Raw genomic sequence first — 20385 nt, forward strand, 5'->3', positions numbered from 1 at the left:
AAGGAATTACTTTTTTACAAACCATATATTCTTTAAAATCTAAGAAAATTAAGCGATAAAAAATAACCTAACATCATTCAATCATGTTAAAAAAATAATATAAAAAAACCTTTTAAGCATCAGTAATACAACATTTCCAAAGCCTTGTAAATGTATCTAAAAGTTAGAAACTCGGAAAATGCTGACTGACCAAACTATCTATGTATCTTATTCCTTAAATAAACGTTTCAAAAATTTCATACCTGATTCATCATTGAAAGAGGTAAAACTGATCAGCATCTGCACATTAACTTCACCACAGCCATTTACCAAAAGCCTAAAATCTTCTGCTGTTAAATCTTCTAATGAGTTTTTTGGAAGCACATCCAGTAGACCTTTCCTCATTGCCTAGAGAATTTCAGAAATCATCTTTTTATTACTATTGGTACTTTTCCATGTACCTTTATTGTTAAGTCCCAATATTTAATTTTAGCAGCCTCTCTCTAAAAATATTAGTTCTCATTTTAAACCAGAGAGAAAAACATTAGGTTCTGTATTTTTAATTTCTTAATAATAGATTCAAAAGAGAGGCAAAGTGGGAAAATGGCTTCAGGAATGGGCTTCATTTCAAAAGTGAACTAGTATTATATACCAGCCATTAACTAAAGTAATTGTTTAAACCGTATTAACAACAAACAGGGTAGTCACTGAATAATAAGAATAGCTTCAATTTGTCAAATATGCTATCCTGTCAACATCCTAAGCTAGGTATGATAATGACAAAACAAACTTCTCCAACACAAGCCCAAAATCTAGAAACTTACTGAGAAATTACCATGTGCCAAGAATTGTTCTAAGCACCTTACATGTATTAGTTCATTCAACCCTATCCTCATCTTGCAGAGGAGGGAACCAAGGCACAAAGAACTTAAGTAGTTAGCTAATGTTACACAGCTACAGGGTGCTGCAGCCATGATCTGAACCCTGACAGTACAACTCCAGAGCCTGCAGTTACTCCCAGTCCAAGCATCAGTCCTAACTCTACATAAACAAACATTTTAGCCCAGAAGGGGAGTTAATGTGGCAAGCTTGATGTCGCTCTTCAGAAGGGCCTGGGTGGCCCTTGGCTGGCACCTAGGAACTTAACTTGGTTTTTCGAATATTCCCTACATTACTAACTGATGTGGCTGTACTCAATGTCTGGAGCAATGAACCCTGCTGTACAGCTTGCCTAAACTCTTTGAGCAAACAGGGTGATTTACGATGAACACGTGCTTTTCCCTGGGGGTCTGATTTCCAGTAATCATGGTTGGTTGTACAGTCAGGAATATGCTTACGGGACTGGCCTCCAATTAAAAAACCTTAGGCTGGCTCTTAAGCAAGCTCCCCTAAGCACAAACACTGCACATGTACTGCCGTAACTCACTGTTGGAGGAAGAGCTTTGGAAGCCTGCACCTGGATGCCTCCATACTATGCCTGATGTATTTTTTCCCCTTTTGCTATAATAAACCATAACTATGAACACAACTGCCCCTGAGTCCTAGGAGTCCAACTAGTAGGTCAGCAAAAGTATGGATGGTCATAGGACCCCAAAACAGTAGTCATTTCAGTCCCATAAACACCCTTTACAAACTTTTGCCCATCAAATTAACTTTCTGATGATTACATGTTTTTTTCATGTAGTTTCACCCAAAGGAAAGTAATAGGTCTGAATTCAGGTGCAATTTACATTGTAAATAAATGCACTTTGGTTTAAAATTTTTGACCATTTATAGACTCTGAGTTAGTTTACCACACAGGAATACACAGAGCCTCATTAGATCAAGTAACACTTTTTTAGTAAACACTTACATGTAGTGGCTGTTCTGCAACTACCAACATTCTGTGCTCTGCATATTTCCGCACATATTCATACACATTCTGGGGAGTCACTGGTATATTTACACCATTAGGAATAAGTTCAACCTGTGAAAAATTCAGCAATGTAATTTAAAAGCAATTTTGTCAGAGCAGTAATAAGTTTACAGTTTGTATGGTAAACTGGAACATGGGTCACTTTCCATGATCCAACTCCCGCTCCCACCCTGTAGGAAATTTAGTGAAGGAATTCTGTAAGCAGACTGTGAGACCTTGGGAACCTGGCCAGCAACTCAGTCTAAATAAGGCCAAAGAGAAACTGCTTCTAGAAGTTAGCCTGAAAAAGGAGACATATGTACTACTATTTGTAGCACTTTAAACAATAAAATAAAATTAAAAAAAAAAATACCCTAAAAAAAAGTTGTGGTACATTAACACAATGGAATACTATATATATACAAAAAAAGAAGTTAGCATGGATTGTAAACAGCTCGTGTTTTGACCTCATGCCTATCCCTCCCATGCATGCACGGATTTTCTCTGTCTTCTATATATTATAAAACCTTGTGCTGGGAAAGTCTGGGTGGTGGCAAACAACAGCACTGGCTAGTCACCCTGGCAGTAAACTGCACCAATCAGCTGCTGCCAGTGAGCACTTAAATCCTAATAAACCCATGTCTTCCACAGTCAGTCCTCCAGGTTATTTCTTTGGAATCCACAAAAAATAGCTGAGGTTTTCTGGGACCTCAGCACTTTGCATAACACAGTTCATAAAGCAATTTCATACATTTTTTAATCTAAAAACAATTCTGTATATGACAAGTATCTAAAGATACAAACAAGTGACAAAAAAAAACCCCTCTTCTGCCTCTCAAATCTCTCCATCTGTTAATCTCCTGTGTCTTTTCTGCATACCCCCTCACACACACCTTCTCCCTCTCCCTCCCTCTCTCTCTCTGCTCCTGTTTATCTAAATTGTTTCTATATAAAACAAGCACAATAGACCAACCAAATGCTCTTTCCAGAATCAGAAAACTACATAACTGCTTTACCTGTCCTCCACCCTCTTCTTTACACAGGTCAATCGCAAATGCCAAATCCATTGCTGAGAAAACAGCATCAGCATCTGAACTCTGGGAAGCGAGGATAAGTTGCCGCAAACTCTCATACATCACAGGATCAAAAAAAGCAAAATCATGCCAGTTGACCTAAGAAAGTAATCATATGAAAAAATTTTTTTTACTTTATTCATTAATAAATTAAAATGTATGATAAAAAATAATTTGGAGATATACTGATAAAGAATAATTTTCCAGTAAATATCTAATAACTGATCTAAAGGGTTAAAAATTTAATCTTTGGTTCTGATAATATATTTTAATTTTTAAAGCAAGTACAACATATTTTTTTGAAACAATTTAAAGCCCATAGTATAATTTTTTAAGTTCCAAAAAAATATATTTGCAAAAACCAGCACTAATTTTTAAACAATGATTATGCTGAGCAACTGATCCTGAATTAAATATGAATCCTAGTCTTGACAATAATTATAAAATACAGATTATTCTAGAACATTTTAGGTAGGACACTTTTAAGAATTCAATAGGTTGTTCTATTTTTTTAAAAAAGAATATGTAATATATTGCTGTATTAATAGAAAACAATAGTGGGCTTGATTAAAAATATTTTTAAATGATTTATAATGGCTATAATGCATTAAAATTTAGTATCAAATTAATGCCATAAACAATATGCTAGTATATAATTATTTTATAAAAGAAAAATTTTACAATTATAAGAGCAGTTTGGTTCATTAAAACACTTACTTTTCTACCAAGCAACACTTTAATCACATGCCTATTCAATGTGATAGGACATAGTTCATTCTGTAACAGACATAGTCCAAGAATCCTAAAAATAAAACCAGGAAATATTTAAATTTACAAATAATTCTAAAACATGTATAACCCCTCACACATGGAGATAATATACATACAGTATTCTGAGAAATCTTCTATAGCCCCATTTTAATCAGTATGAATTAGAATATATATACATTTAAAAAACTAATGTATTTTAAAGTTTAATTCATTGAAATTTTTTGGAAATTCAAATATAAGATGGGAGATATTTTACCTGCCAATGTTTCTGAAACAATTCAACCTTGCTTCTGTATTTTTGCCAGGTCTTGGAGTATAAAATCCTCTTTTTCCAGGTTGGTAAAACAAAGGGGCATTGTCATCACCATCATCTGTATCATCTAGATCCATATCTACTACACTTCGACTAGAGCCATGACGCTTTCGGTTTTCCTAGTAATAGAGTATCAGAGATTAAGTGCCAAAGTTAATTTTAAAAACAAAGCATATGAACTTAAAATCACTCAAAGTGAAGTCAGGTAGGTAGAGCAACACGTCTTTCACTTCTCTGTTCATATAAATAAAAGCATTTTAATGAAACTCTGGTAGCTTCTTTCACCTTAATTCCTTAAATATATTTTCCCTGGATCTAGAAGTCTAGAATGATAATTCTTAAAGCACTTTAAGGACGATGTTCCATTCTCGTCCAACCTTCCCAGTTTTTGATGAGAAATCCAGTCTTTCAAATCATCATTTCCCTCTATGTAAGGCACTGGTTTTTGGCTGCTTTATTTTTTACAAAAGCAGTTTTATTGTAATGTGTCTGGACATAGGTTTCTTTTAGTTTATCCTGTTTATAGTTCACTGACCTTCTTGAATCTATAAATCTGCCTTGCATCAAATCTGGGAAGTTTCAGCTATTATTTCTTCAATTATTTTTTCTGTAGCAAGCTCTTTCTCCTCTTTTCTGGGTACTCCAATAACATGAATGTTTGATCACTCATGATCCCTGAAATGGTTCCATTTGAAATCTGTTTTTCAACATGGATAATTTCTAGCTCTCTTCAAGTTGACTGGCACTTTTCTCTGTCTTCATTCTGCTACTGAGCTATCCAGTGAAATATTTTCTTTTAGACATTGTACTTTAATTCTAGTATTTTCCTTTCGTTCTCTTATAAAGTTTCTATTTCTCTGCTTAGAACCTCTACTTTGTCATTCCTTTACTTCACAGAAAGAACATGAGATGTAAAGTCTTTGATAATTCCAACAAGAGGGTCATCTCTAAGTTAACATCTACTGGGAGAATTGGTCAGTTCTTTGATATTGAGTAATTTTGGAGTGTTTCCCAGATTTTGAATATTAAATTGTGAAAGTTGAGAATGTTGATATTTTGGCAATCAACCTGGTTAGCTTCAGATTGGAAGTGTCACTTTCTGTGTGCAGTGGTTCCAATACCAATTAAGTTTCCAAAGCTTTTCATTTTACCATTTAGGGCCTGCTCTGCATATTCACCATTTGATGTAGACTGGGATTTGGGACAGTGATATATACACTGTAAGTTAGTTCCCAAAGCCTTTGCTCTATCTTCTAGCTAAGATGGAGTAGCAATGATCATACCAACTGTTTTTTCAAATTCTGCTTTCCTGCTCCAATCTGTTTGCTACTGTTTACTTTTCAGGATCCTCAGGCAGTTCCATTTTGTATTTGTCTAGAATTTTTAGATGTAAGCAGTGAAAGAGATAAGATTATACTGGGTTTGCTCCATCTTGGCTGACAATGAAGTCTTTTGTAGCTAAAGAATAACACGTATCTGCACTAAAAAGCCTTCCTTATTGCTATACCACATCATATTTTGTCTGCATCTTTTACACTCACTGCTTCTTTGAAGAATAAGCTCTAGGCTTCCATATTGCCTCTCCTCTGCTATTAATTCATGACATCTCTAAATTAAAGCTTAATTCAGGCTGTGATTAAATGGAGGCAGCCAGTGAATGGGGTTATATGGAGCCCTAACTAAACCAATCTCATTACTTGATTGTGTACATGACACCTATCTTTGTTTTTTTCTCTACTATAATCAAGCAATTTACTTATAAAGACATAGTTCCTTCATAAATATGGCTTTTCTCCCCTCCTGTAATTCAAATTACAAGTGCTTATTAATAGCACATATACAAAATATCCCTTACCTGTACCTTTTCTGAGGAGTCTAATAATCCAAGATCCAGGATACTATCAGCTCCATTTTCCCTAAAAACAAACAAAATACCTTTCACATTCCAGGTAAGTGAAATATAGAATTTAGTGTAGAGAAAACATGTGAATTTAAATTTATTTATAATTTATAAATACATTTACGTTTTGAAGTAAATAAAAAGCACTAGATGTTCCAAGCCATGATTCAAAATAATGAACTAAAGGCTACGACAAAATAATGTAGTCTTCATAGGGGTGCTAAAAGTTAAGCTTCGGGAAGCATTATAAAGAACAGAAAAATGTTCAGAAAGCAATCACAATTGGAATCAAATTCTTTAGTGTATTATTCTAGGATACTAATAACTTTATACTCACTCCATAATCCATGTAGGTGAAGAAAGCAGTCAATATTATGTATTATTTACATTCTATAGAAAACACTACTAAATTAACAAACCTTACATATATTTACAAAACTTTTTCTCATCAAAAAGGTACAATCCTCTCAATATTTTCTATAATGGGCTGAGCTCTATCAATGTGCTGATACCTCCAGAGACAGGAAAGAGGAATAAAGAAATAGTGCATAAAGTCTAGAGGAGAAATGTAGTAATAGCAAAGAAAATAAATTTCTAGCAATAGTTTTTGGCTTGGACCATTCAAAGTCTGAAATAAGGGAAGTGGCTGTTTAGTTTCAGAGGTTAGCCTACCTGGCTTTCCATCTTTAGGACTATATCTAAACTAAGTTCCTCATTCAAAATCATGACTAAGAAGAAAAAATAAACTTTCATCTAAAGTAAGTAACATCTCAAAGCCTCAAACTGGATATTAGGGTAGTCCCAGAATAGAAGGCACAATATAAGTACGACATATTTTCCTAATGTCACTTGTCACCTTGGAAAAAGAAGGGCAAGTAATTTAACTGTTAGAAATTTAAACATTTTCTATTCAAGTAAATTATACAATGGAAAGAAAAAGCTTGCATGGATTAAGATAAATCAGGAGGCCTAAAAGAAATTTCATTCTTATAGCAAGAACTCAGGGACTATACCCCAATTTCTTGAGGTATTTAGTTTCTGCAATGAGGATGGTATCCTGATGGGAGAATTTGAGATGTGTTTCTTATAATTTCTAAACATCTCGTACATAAGGGATGCTTAAACACTACTTCCTAATAAATGTGAAACTCGGCTCTCTCAATCATGGATTTTAAGCCATCTCTTGAAAAGCCATTTAAAGTCTTATACTTTATAGTATAAATTCTAAGATATGGTGGCATCCACATCCTAATAATAAAGCAGCTGATATGTAAACTGAAATGCCTTCCCAAATGTACACATTACCGTCCATGTGCAATAATGAGTTCCATGGCTTCATCCACTCTTGCTCTCAGAGAATCTTCACTTGCTAGAAGGAGAAGCAACTGAGCTGGGGATAATTCCAACAACATGCCAGTGATTTTACTTGCAAAAGCCTGTAAATGATGAATAAATGTTAATTGCCCCTACTCTCTGAAATTTGTTTAAATCAGCAATCTTGCATGCTCCAAAAAGAAAAAGGAAAATAAGAAATTTAGATAACAATTCAAAAACTTCTGAACCAATAAGGTATTTTATTAAACTAGAAGCTTAATTATAGAGAACTTTGGTAGGGAATGAATAGTCCATGCACTAGCAGTCTTGTTAAAGCTATTTTAATATTTATATAGTAAGCCTTTTTGTAATGCTCTTGATATTCATGAGTTAACATACAAATAATTTGTTTTATTTCCTATCAGAATGCCAGAAACCTTTCTTTCATTTAATGGTAGGAAAAAAGAGAGAAAGGGAAGAAGTGAAGGAGGAAGAGAGAGAAAAAGATGCTGATATTTAAGGCTAAGGATTTACTGACAGAAATATAATTGGGTTTCTTTTTTATTATTCTTTTGCTATAACTTGTACATATAATTATGTACAAAGACAAAAATCACAACCAGTTTGTTTCATATTATGAAAGAAACCTCTGAGAGAACATTCAAAATAAAAATCTTATCATATTTATCATCAGTTAAGGTACAATATTTGCAATGTGTTCTAACTACAGATTGATAACAGATAAAAAGTGTACTTTAAAATGTAACAATGTGTGCAAATATGGCAAATACAATGCACAGGTAATTCTTTAGCACACAGGAACTTATTAGGTAGAATGCCAAGGTAGCACAGGTAGGAAAACTGAACAAACCTCAAGCTATCTACAGTTTCCCTCCAGCAAGCATGTTCCTTCCTAAGCTTTATTCTTACTACAGTCCTCAACCACATGACTTGCCAGGAGCTGACAATTTTTTTAAATACCAACTTTAATTAAGCGGCAGCCAACTGCACTGTACATACTGGTTGCATTGCTTGTACACGGGGATAAAGTCTTTCTCCAAGCGCCTGACGATGTGCTGGCAGAGGATCAGGATCATCACTAGGATTCCCTTCAGATGCTGGTCTGAAGGGTCTAGTGTCGATGGAAAGCTGTCTTCTAAAGTCTCTGAAAGAAGAACAACGCTATTATGATTTGATTTCCTTTGTCTGTAAAATGAAAATATCAGCACAACAGGTAATGAAGGTAGATTCACAATGCATAGTTCAATTTGATTCTAAGGGAAGAGGACCTTAAAATACCAGAATCAAGAGCCCACCCATGATTCCTGGAGACTGTAGTCAAAAGTAAAATGCCAATCATCCTACCAGGAGAAAAATTGAAAGGTTTAAATAACATAATTGCAACAATTATAATTTTAAAATAAACTTAAGAAAGAATGCTATGAAGTTTCAACAATTAAGAACATGAGGATAAATAAAAAGCGAATACAATTTCAACTGCCCTTGAGTTTTTAAAGCAGAACATTTTAAAAACGGTGAGACTATTTTAGTTATTATATATGTATCCAAATATTAATTTTAATTTTCTAAAAATATAGTCCATAATTAAGATTCTTTTATTTACAAACCTGCCTTCAATTCATCAGAAAAGCTAGAATTCAACAAAAGATAAAAAATTATCTCACCTATCCCGATCTCTCCGAGAACCTGCTCGCAAGCCACTACTTCTCCTCATTTCCCTCTCTCTCTCCCTTTCCCGATCCCGCTCTCCTCTATTCCTTAATCTTTGCATCAAACCTGTAAGGAAATATGAAATACACTTTGTTTAGATGAATGTAATTTCAACTACTTCACAGTCAATGTGAGGACATGACATAACAGCTTTAGAGCATCACTCTCCCTATGGTTTTGAGGGTTGGAGTGATTGTGCAGAATGTATCTAGCATATAATAGGTGTTAGTTCAGTATTTGTTTAATGAATTTTTCCTCTTTTGTCACATCAAAGCTGTGAAATAATATGTAGCAACTGGGCTATGTTAGTTTCACCAGAAATAATGCTGACATTTCTTACAGGATTAGAATCATATTCACACATCTTTCCTATTATTAGTATTTGATTTTATATATTATAGGCCATCCAGAACATTAACTATCATTACTTTTAAAACTATAAACATAAGCCTGAGTATGGTTTCCAAAGAATATGCAGAAAGATTATTTTTGAATCATTATAACTCCCTAGGTTTCCTCATTTACATTTGCCAATTTCTTATTGTAAGATTACTAGAGGCCCGATGCACAAATTTCGAGCAAGGGGCTCAGCCCTCCCAGCCCCAGTTTCATCTGGAAGGTCGTCCAGCTGTCCAGTCTAATTAGCATATTATACCTTTATTATTATAGATAGAAAGTCAAATGGTAAAACTAATGATGAAAGGCTGGGATTCGCTCCCCATCTTTTCATCCTTAATCCTTTCTAGAGCTCATTCAGCCTCTACAGAGGTGGTTTACAAAATCCTAATAAAATGCATCTACAGCCTAGGTAAAATATAGCATTTTCTTAGTAACTCCCTCTCCCCCTCAATTATTATATCCTCCCACCTACAAAACTGATAATATTCTGTCCCCTATTCATGAATGACCAATTATCACTTACTCAAGCCTTTTGCAATTTTCACTTTTTTACTTGCTAATTGGAATCTTAAAAATTAGGCAAGAGTTCTAATCCCAAAGTGCTGCTCCTCAAAGGAGGTAAAGACCTTACACCAGAATGTTAACAGAAATCTCACTACCAAAATACAATGAGGTTAGTGATATAAGCCAACCAATTTACATTTGGTTGCCAAGCTCCATAGCTTACTGGGAGCCAGTAGCAACTCCATAAAGCATACGTTTAATAGCACTGCTCTGGGGAACATTATTTTCTTCTCAAGTATCTGAACTAATTAAATATAGAGGCTGAACTTGTATATTTCCATGGATCTTTGTTTTACTTTATGAGATGTACCATGGGTCTTACAACCTCCCACCCATAAACCTATAACAACTAAAATGAGAAATTTTAATTTTCATTAAGGAAAACATATGACAAAAGGGCAAACTGCTAAACTATCGATTAGAATAGTGTAAACAAGATTAAATCATTAATCTAGAATGAAAGTATATAAAAATGTAAATGTACATTAAAGTTCTCTCACTATAAATACATATAACCATGATTATCACTGTTTTAATCAAACAAGAAAAGATTTTTATGATGTTTGCTATCTGTCGAGTACTTACTTGTATGAGTGCCTTTGTTGGCATTTTGGATACAATCTAGATTTGGCAATTTTTCATTTGACAAAAACGCCTGTGCAATGGCTGTATAAAAACTTCGTGCTACACCACTGCCCTCTCCTGGCTCGTCCTTAAATGTGACTTTTACTCTGTGTACAGCCATTGGTGTAGTAGCACATCTTCGCCCAAAGTGATTGTTCAGCTGCCTCATGGTCTGCTGAATAAGAAGATCTCGATCCCGATCCACCTATGAAAACATTGAAGAGTAATAAATTCAGTGTTGGAAACCATCCTGAAAATTTTCTATGTAACATCTGAACATCTAATTTTAGCTTTTTCTTGATAATTTAAATCAGCAGTCGCCAGCCAACCGGTGGTCCATGAGGTCCGAAAGGTTGGTGACCACTGATTTAAATAACTAACAAAAGTAACTTAGGTTCTCAGAGACTTATACATTCCAAATAAACAACATTCAAAAGTATACAAGAATGTCTTGTATTAAATCAGGATAATGGAATTTAACTCAATTCTAACACTTTCTTAAAAGGTCTACTAGAAACAGCAATTCATTCAATTTTGGAATGCACCAGAATAAACTGCAAGTGGATCTACAGTGTGAAAATTTTTTAAAAATAGCTAATACTAAAAGAAAATATGGAACACCACACACAAAGTTAAAGGAAATGACAACTAGGGAAAATTTTCATACCTTCTAATACAAAGATACATATTCATGAGTAGTATGCATTATCACCTAAAGATAATATGATTCTAAAACACAAACCAACTTAAACAGAAAAAAAAAAAATGGGCAAGATACATCAACAAAGAATTCACAAAAAAAGGAAATATCCTTATATATATGAAACAACGTTTAACCTTGCTCGTAAAAGAAAGGCAAATTAAAACTATACTGTAATGCCACTTTTTAATCTGTCAGATTGGTAAAGTCTAAAAATTTGACAAAATGCTGGCAAGGCTATTCTCAAATTGATGTTCAAAGTGTAAAAATATACAACCATTATGCAGAGGTGTTTGCCAATACTTGGCAAAATTATGTATGCACATGCCCTTTGACCCGTATCTAGGTTCAATGTCTAGGAATCTCTCAACCTAGGTAAAATATAGGACACACTAGACCACAAGAGAAACACAGGAGGCTACTCATCACACTAGTTACTGTAACAGCAAAGAGACTGTAAACAAACCAAAATGCCTATCAATAGGAGACTGACTGAAAAAAAAAACAACAACAACAAAAAAACCCAGATACAATTATAAAATGTCTTAGCAGTACAGTAGGACTAAACAGCTGTAATAGAAAGCAGAATATCTCTACATGCAGTTAAGGCTTTATCTCTAGGATATACGCTTTACTGGTAAAATAAAGATGGAGTAAAATTTATTATCATGGGGGGGGGAGGGGGAGAGAGAGAAAGGTAATGAATACACATGCATGATTATAAATTTTTAAAGTGAGGAGGGAAATAAACTTTAATTTAAAACTTGAAGGGCAGGGGACATGTAGAATAGACAAAAATAGGAATAGAAACTAGATTTCTCTGAATACATACATCTTCTTTGTAGAGTTGACCTTGCAACATTGTAGATATTTTACATTCATTATGAAAAATAAAAAAATAAAAGGAGAAAGCAACCCCTAAAAGCTGAAAGCAAAGTAAAACAAAAGGCCCTAATTATATGGAGATGATAGCAAAACCACACAAAGATAAATTATTTCAAGTAACTTTAAAACAAAGTAATTTGACTGTACATCTCCCAACTGGATATGCTCTAAGGACAAAAAAAAAAAACAACCCTGCAAATAAATCTTAAGCTATTTTCAATAATCATTTTGTGGTAGTGTTGACATTGTGATTTTCAGACTGATACATGTATGCTGTAGGATAAAAGCAAATGAGTGAAGTTATCAGTGTTGTTGGGAATTTGGATATTCAGTTTGGAAGAAAGGCAATCAAGACTAAGAGGTGAAAATCAAAAAACAACTGTGTGATCCCTAATCTTAAATTTGACTGCGATTATCAGGATGAACTCATGATGTAATTTTCTTCTTGTTCTTTTGTTTGCTTTGTTTGTTAAAAAGCATTTCCTAGCTCTCTCCACTAAAAAGGCCTAGAATCAATGACTGCCCTAGGAGGCTGCGAGAAACCTTAAGAGCCCAGATTATAATCTCAAAATACAATTTCCTACCAAAAGGAACAAGGACTTCTTGAAGAAATGGCTGACTTAAGTAAGGTCTTTGATGGGATATATATATAAGATGAGACATACCAAAAAAAGAAGGAAGTTGTCAAAGACTATTCATGTCAAAAGGACTCAAGAGCCAAAAAGGAATCAGACTCCCATTAATCAGAGACAATTTGAGCATCAATTGGAATAATATCCCCAATGAAATGAAGCCCAACAGAAACATTTAAATCCATGTGTTCTTAATGATACTTTAAAAGAGAGAGAGAGAAACTGAAACAAAAAAATCACTGATCATCATTAGAGGATGCTAGGAAGCAGACAGCCCCTATTCTAAATGTGGTAACTACCATTTATTTTTAAATTTTGAATTATACAGCACATTATATCCCTAAGCAAGATTAATTTTTGTTTTTAAACTTAATATAAATGGCATACTATATGTTTAGTATAAGAAATTCTAAATACCTTTACCTCTAGTGATAAATCTCTTGACTGCTGATTTCTCAGTTTTTCCATTTCTCTACGGAATTTTGATTCTTTTACCTCAAAACCACCCAATTCGGTTAGGATCTTAAAAAAAATGCATGACAGAATTATTCTCTGAAATACGTTTTTATAGACAAAATAGAATTTAAAGTGGTCAAAATACATACTGATCCAGGTTCTGCTCCAACATCTTCCATGAATACCCTGCCGAACAGTTCTAATGAAAGGCGCCAACGTCCCAGCAGCATATCATGGGAAATAACCATTCCCATGAAGCTACACTGTGGCCTGCAAGAAATTTAAGGGAAGAGGGGGGAAGTAATTTAGCCAACTCTAAAAATTCCCTGTAATTTACTTAGTCTTTTAATATTCTGAGGCTTTAAGTATTTTAAACCATTCTTCTCTAATGGAGAACTTTCTATAGCTCCTCCTTCCCTCACAGAACGTCTCATTTTTATTCAATTGTTCCTGCTGTCTTTTAAGTCAGGCTACCTCCTATTTTCAACTTTCATTTTACCTCTTCTCCTTCAAGTACAATGTCTATCCCCATTAGGTGATTCCCAGACACCTCTCTAGTTCACACTTCCACAATGGACCAGAATTTCCACTATGTTAGATATAACCACTCCAATGATACTCAGCTCAACATGGTAAACTGAATATGGCCTCTTTGCTACAGTGACATTGCCTCCAGACCTCTTTCAGTAGTTACATGTACTTCCTTACTGCACCAACATGAAACAAATTCTAATTTTTCTTCCCAACGTTCCTCCAGAGTGATCAAGGCAAGGCCTTCATGAGCTTCTCCTTCCTTTCCATGATTTCCTTTCCACCCCTCAAAGGCATAGGCAATAATCTACTTCAGCCTCTTTTTTTTTTTTAAACCAATAGCCAGAACTAATAACAGCTTTCTAATTTATCTCTCTACCTCTATTCTTCTATCAATCCACCTGCTTCTACACATTCTAACCACCTCAGCTCAAGCCATACTGTCTCTAGGAAACTTGGGCCACCCTAGTCCATGATTCTTCCTTGCCTTTTATGGTTGTTAGGCCATGTATGTAAAGTATATATAGTTTCCTAAACTAGTTTAATTCCTCCTAAGCAAAAATATTATCTGACATTATGTAAGCAAAAAACACAGAGCATAATAATCTACAAATCATTTGGTGATTAGCCATATTGAGCAACAGTGTATACTGGCAAATTTTTATTGGGAAAGCAAAGAGCCTATCTCTTGCAAGAGAATGACCTACTGTGGACCTGGCAAAGAATGTCAAGTAAGTGTGAGAACCACAAATCTAGAAACCTTTCTAGTTATTCGCATGCCCCCCCCCCCTTAACTGAGCTGCTGGAAATAAGTCTATAATTGGTTATTTGACATGGAGATATACATACATATAAAATAATTAAAGCATAATATGCTAATTAGACCAGACAGCTGAACGATCTTCCAGACATCCTTCCACAGCTGCAAGGGCTGAGCCCTTTGCATGAATTTCGTGCATCGGGCCTCTAATATACACACACACACACACACACACACACACACACACACACACATATACATATATATATACTTTAACTCAGTACTGAACATTAAAAACCAGTCTTAGAATTTCCTCAAAGGGAGAAAATAATAATAATGCCAACCAAAATAATAATGACAACACAGTCACAAAAAGACAATCCATAAAACTAAAATTTAGTATTTAATATCTGCTTATAATCTATGAAAACACAAAAATATAAAATAACATTTAATTATACTATTCGTCAAAAAATGAAATAAAATTGTAAAATTTCTAAATAAAAAATTCTTACAATTATATCACAGCCATAAAAGTAATACAACAGAAAAACTATCTTCACTTAGCAAATACCTGAAAGAGGTAAGAGGTGGCCCTTCACTTTCAGTCAGCCCTATTTCTGCCAGTAAACTGCTTTTCAGCTGTGCAGCAAGATCATGAGCAGATGGCCCTGGTTTGGCACTCTCGGCTTCTTCTGGCACCATGTTCTCTTCTTCCCCTTCCTTTTTTTGCCGATTTTGCATGTTCATTACATTTTTCAAGTTGGCAGCATAAGACATTTTAGTTGGAAGAACCTATGAATTTTTACATTTAAAAGTTACATATTAAAAAAACTAACTAGATTTTGTCTTCAACTTACTACTACGCCATACCAATCACATGCAAGTGATGGAATTCCTTTCTGGCACTTCACCTACAAAGATGCAGCTGTTTCTTGTTTGTCTGATTCCCCTCACTGACCACCAAGTCCAGTGCATCTACCCTAGCAGCCTCCAAGAACTTTTAAAAGAATCTCTGTAGTATCTGTGGTTATTAAGTCTCTTATGCATCTTCAGGTTTGTTTTTTTTGTCATTTAGATAATAAAAAATTATATTCAACTAAATTTCTTTGATGACAGCTCTTAAACATGTAATTACTTTTTTCATTGGAGATACAGTACAGAATTTTAGGCTCTGAAATCAGACTTTTATCTAAAATCTAGATCTTTCACGTTATTAACCAGCTGCATAACAATACACATTACCACATGAAATATATGTAATCTCTCCAATTTATTACCCATAAAATCAAGATAACAATGTTTTCTACCCAACATGGCTATAAGAATTAATTGAGACAGTGCTTAGGAGATAGAATTATTGAACAAATTATTAATATTACCTTATTTATTCACATTCTAAATTCAAAAAGAAAAATTTCAAGCTAATTATTATTATACATGCTCATATAAAGTATGTATTCATATACGTACATATAAATTTAAATTTTCAGGAACATTATAACAATAAACTGTAATATAGGAAGAGCACATAATAAAACTCCTGCTTTATTGATGAAGTAACCTGACATAGCACAATTAGTCTCAAAGCTGGCTAATAAAATAGTTGGAATTCCTTTTGTTGACATAAAACAGGAATTTCTGATACTTAAATTACTTGAGGAAATAGAATATTCTGAATTAATGCAGTTCCAAAAATAAAAAAAATGCTTATTTACAAATACTGTATTGCAAAGATTTTTTACTATCTTACCTCAAGGCAGTTTCTATCCACTGTAACCTCCATTAAGCATTTCCCACTATTGGCAGATGAAGAATAAAGACCCTGACTTGGTCGGCCAAAAAGATCCTCCTTTCTAGCATTTGGCTGCAATTTTAGCAGAAATATTCTAGTTACATTGTACATTTGAAAAAAAATAAAGTCAATTAAAAAGAAACCTGAATACCAGTTAATTTAAATCACCTGCAACAAATGTGGTTGATCAGCCAAGGGGATGGCTTCAGCCAGAGGCACTTCAAATGGATTTGGGGGTATACACCCAAGGAATGTCATGGAATCTGAGCGTCGGAAAAATGGATGATTTTGGCCAGTTTCTGCAGGAAGAGAGTCATCATCCTTATCATTCAAAGTAGCACCTAAACATAAAGAGATGAAATGTATGGTTTTTAGAAAAATTATTTAATCATTGGGGAAGGGTAAAAGAATCTTAATCTGCTCAGTCCAAATTACCTCTATAAATTTTAATGGCACTCAAAAATAAGTTAATAGTCCAAAATTTTTATAATATTTTTAAATAATTTAAATTTTTAGCAGCTCAAAAGGATAATAATGGTAAATTTTATGTTATGTGTATTTTAAATAACAAGAACTTGCCAAAAAATAATTAGCAGTAACAAATATTGCTCCATTTTATATTAGATGGAAGTTTCCCATATCCTTCTCTTTATCTCTCTCTAAAGATTCAGACCCGAATACAGGTAGATTCCTGAGCATATTCATGACCCGGCCCAGATGACTCCAAAAAGAGGAAATGGTCAGGAGCTGAAATGTGAGCATTTGCTTACTTGTAAGTTCTGCTTCCTCTGTAAGGAGACAGAGAAATTCTCTGGACACTCATGAATCCCGATAGGAAGTCAGCACACCAACTCCCTTTAATGGAATTAAACTTTGAGAGGGGCTTACTGTGTGCTGTGAAAACAATAGGAAGCAATGGCTGGGTACTCAAAACTACCACTTAGCTCAGTTGTCTTTCCCTGGGTTGGGTGAAAGTGCTAGCTGATAATAAGGGTCAAGTGGACTTACCCCATTTAAAAAACTTTTTTAATTCCACTTGAGTAGCTGGAAATGACAAACTGCAGAAAATCCCCAAAATTCCTTGAGTTTGGAATACATTTTTTTTTAATTACAGATTTTGATATTTGATATTTCTCATCTTCTCGACTAAATCTATTTTGCATCAATATTAACGAAGGTTCTGCTAAGACTTTATTTAATGCAATGCCTACACACTTAAGAGTAAAAATAAAACTAAGAAATGTACAGGAGAGATGCAAAGATTATGCAGGAAAAATACTAATTATTGAAAAGTTCATAACGTTTCTTTAATCATTCTTATTTATGAAGCAAATAATGCAAGGTTTTATAAGAAAAAATGGACAGAAAAGGCAAGAAATGGAACACAGAGAAGAATAGAGAAATCCCCACCCAGACAGAAAATAATGAAGTTAAAAAGCTTGAAGGGGAACTACTGAGGCAGCCATTTCTTGCAGTAGATTAGCAGATTTTCTGTGCACTAACTTTGATTGGTGTCATCATCATTTTCGTGTTCTGAGTCTTCATTATCAATACCCAGTTCCAAGAGTTCTCGCGTCCTTTAAAAAGACAAATGAGTTGTTTTACATGAAATTTTTGTGTAATATGAACAGAAGCAAAGATGATGGGAATTATAAGCAAAAAACAATGAAAAGGGTTGTTAAGTATCTAAACAACTTCAAACATTTTGATAAAGTTTCAGACTCTGGGAATGATAGACTGACCAGCCATGAGTGTCACAATTACAAAATAGATTTAAATACAAGTAAAAAGCTAATCAGACCAAGAAACAGTGAGTGAGTATTTATACAAACTCTAATATATGATCAACCAGACCAAACTATCTCGAATATAAAGCTTAAGTGGATTCTTACGTTTCCTGTTTTAAGTGAGGCTTTAGCTACAGGGAAAGGTTGGGTATACTCAAGTCCACTTTCCCACAGGAAATAGTCCTGCACCATTTCTCTTTTGCAAAGCTGTTCTCCTTACTCCAAGTATTGGACAATATACTAATGAAGACCACACTGAGCAAGTATCTCTTAAACCAACCTCAGGGCAAGTATGAATACCTTTTGCGTTCCAGTTGAGGTGTATCCAATGTTGTCTGCTGATTCATTGCTTTAATCCAATATATAAGGGCTTGAAAAACATATGCTACATGCTTCAGTGAGCAAACATCCAAAACTGGAAGGACATCCGAATGCTCATCATTATGAGACCGCATTAGAGAAAGAGCATAATTTAGGAAGTCCCCTCGAGCTGACATCATTCCTTGACGAGCACTAAGCAATGTGGCACGGCTATAGGAATAAAAAGGAATGAAAATGTTTACAAAAAAGAACACAAACATGAAATTTACCACCATCATAAATATGCAAAATTAGGAACTGAAACTATCCTATATAATAAGAGTGTAATATGCAAACAGACCGAACAACTGAACAGCCAATCAAAGCGTACTATGCTACTGATATGCTAACACTGCTCAACTGCTCGCTATGATGTGCACTGACCACCAGGGGGCAGACAGTCAACTGGCCAACCAGTCGCTATGATGTACACTGACCACCAGGGGGCAGATGCTCTGACCAGTAGGTTAGCTTGCTGCTGGGGACTGGACACGCCATGGAGCCCTTCCGTGATCCCTCCCTGGTCCAACTGTGCACCGGTGGGGTCCCTCAGCCTGGCCTGCGCTCTCTCACAATCTGGGACCCCTCGGGGGATGTCAGAGAGCCCGTTTCAGCACAATCCCACAGGCCACTCCCCTTGGGAGGGCACCAGATGCAGGGCTTCACGGCTGGTGGATGCTGCTGTGGCAGCGCAAACCTCTCCTGATCGGGACTGATTGGGTGCGAGCCCGCGGCAGGCACAGTGGGGCCAGGATGAGCGGGAGCAGCAGGTAGGAGCTGCAGGTGGCATTGGACTGTGGGTTTTCGGCCCGATCCCTGCAGGCCATCCAGAAGGACCCCACCTGTGCACGAATTCATGCACCTGGCTTCTAGTCCATAGATAAAAACTACCCACAGGCTTAAACTATCCATTAAGCCCGTGGCTCTGCTTCAGAAATATGACTATTGTGTATGATTTACAGTCCTGTACTTTGATACAGGAAAGAAATTCTAATATCCTTGGGAATGGCAGAAGGAACGCCTTCCCTAAAGAATGGTTCTCAAAGTTTAGCATCCATCAAAATCACCTAGAGGGCTTGTTAAAGGGGATACTTGGCCCCACCCTTATAGTTTCAAGTAGGTGTTGGGTAGGGCCCCAAAATTTGCATTTTTAACAAGTTCTTAGATGATACTCTTGCTGCTGCTCTGGGGACCACATTTGAGAGCCATGGCCTAAAATGACACCAAAAGCATAAGCAACAGAAGAAAACAGAGATAGCACTGGACTTTCTCAAAAGTAAAAACGTTTGTCCTTCAAAGGACACCATCAAGAAAGTGAAAACAACCCACAGAATAGGACAAAATTTCTGCAAACACTTTTTCTGATAAGGAACGAGTATCCAGAATATATAAAGAACTCATACAACTCAATAATAAAAGGACAAGCCAACTTAAAAAAGGACCAAGATCTAAATACCAGTAGACATTTCTCCAAAGACAATATACTAACGGCCAATAAAACATGAAAAGATGCTCAACATCATTAGCAATTAGGAAAATGAGTATCAAAACCACAATGAGACACCACTTCACACCTACTAGGATGTCTATTATCAAAAAGACAGACAATAACAAGTGTTGGCAAAGATGTGGAGAAACTGGAACCCTCCATACACTGGTACTGGGAATATAAAATGAGACAGCCACTTCAGAAATGAGTCTGGCAGTTCCTCAAAAGGTTAAACAGATTACTATATGATCCAGCAATCTCCCAACCAGGTATAGACCCAAAATAATTGAAAACACATGTCCACACAAATACATGTCTATACCTGTACACAAGTGTTCATAGCAGTATTATTCATAACAGCCAAAAAGGTGGCCAAAGGCATATTTTGGCCATAATAGCCAAAAACAACCTAAGTACCCATAAGCTTA

General features: G+C 35.2%; 1 protein-coding gene across 5 annotated transcripts in view; it reads right to left on the bottom strand.

The window, feature by feature from the left end:
• Nucleotides 1-20385, bottom strand: part of UBR5 (ubiquitin protein ligase E3 component n-recognin 5) — a 133672-nt gene that overhangs the window by 4610 nt on the left and 108677 nt on the right. For 3 of the 5 annotated variants that reach the window (XM_081111400.1, XM_081111398.1, XM_081111397.1), the window contains exons 41-57: nt 18409-18639; nt 17825-17898; nt 16490-16662; nt 16280-16393; nt 15101-15321; nt 13385-13505; nt 13197-13301; nt 10524-10767; nt 8930-9041; nt 8265-8409; nt 7236-7366; nt 5886-5946; nt 3974-4149; nt 3664-3748; nt 2890-3045; nt 1832-1945; nt 243-387 (exon numbers count right to left, since the gene is read on the bottom strand). In XM_081111400.1, the coding sequence (XP_080967526.1) occupies nt 243-387; nt 1832-1945; nt 2890-3045; nt 3664-3748; nt 3974-4149; nt 5886-5946; nt 7236-7366; nt 8265-8409; nt 8930-9041; nt 10524-10767; nt 13197-13301; nt 13385-13505; nt 15101-15321; nt 16280-16393; nt 16490-16662; nt 17825-17898; nt 18409-18639 (2408 nt within the window). The remainder of the gene's footprint in view (nt 1-242; nt 388-1831; nt 1946-2889; nt 3046-3663; nt 3749-3973; nt 4150-5885; nt 5947-7235; nt 7367-8264; nt 8410-8929; nt 9042-10523; nt 10768-13196; nt 13302-13384; nt 13506-15100; nt 15322-16279; nt 16394-16489; nt 16663-17824; nt 17899-18408; nt 18640-20385) is intronic. The other 2 variants (XM_081111401.1, XM_081111399.1) reach the window with 1 other exon arrangement.

Source organism: Myotis nattereri (assembly GCF_964212035.1).
Source record: "Myotis nattereri genome assembly, chromosome: 17".
Lineage (NCBI taxonomy): Eukaryota > Metazoa > Chordata > Mammalia > Chiroptera > Vespertilionidae > Myotis > Myotis nattereri.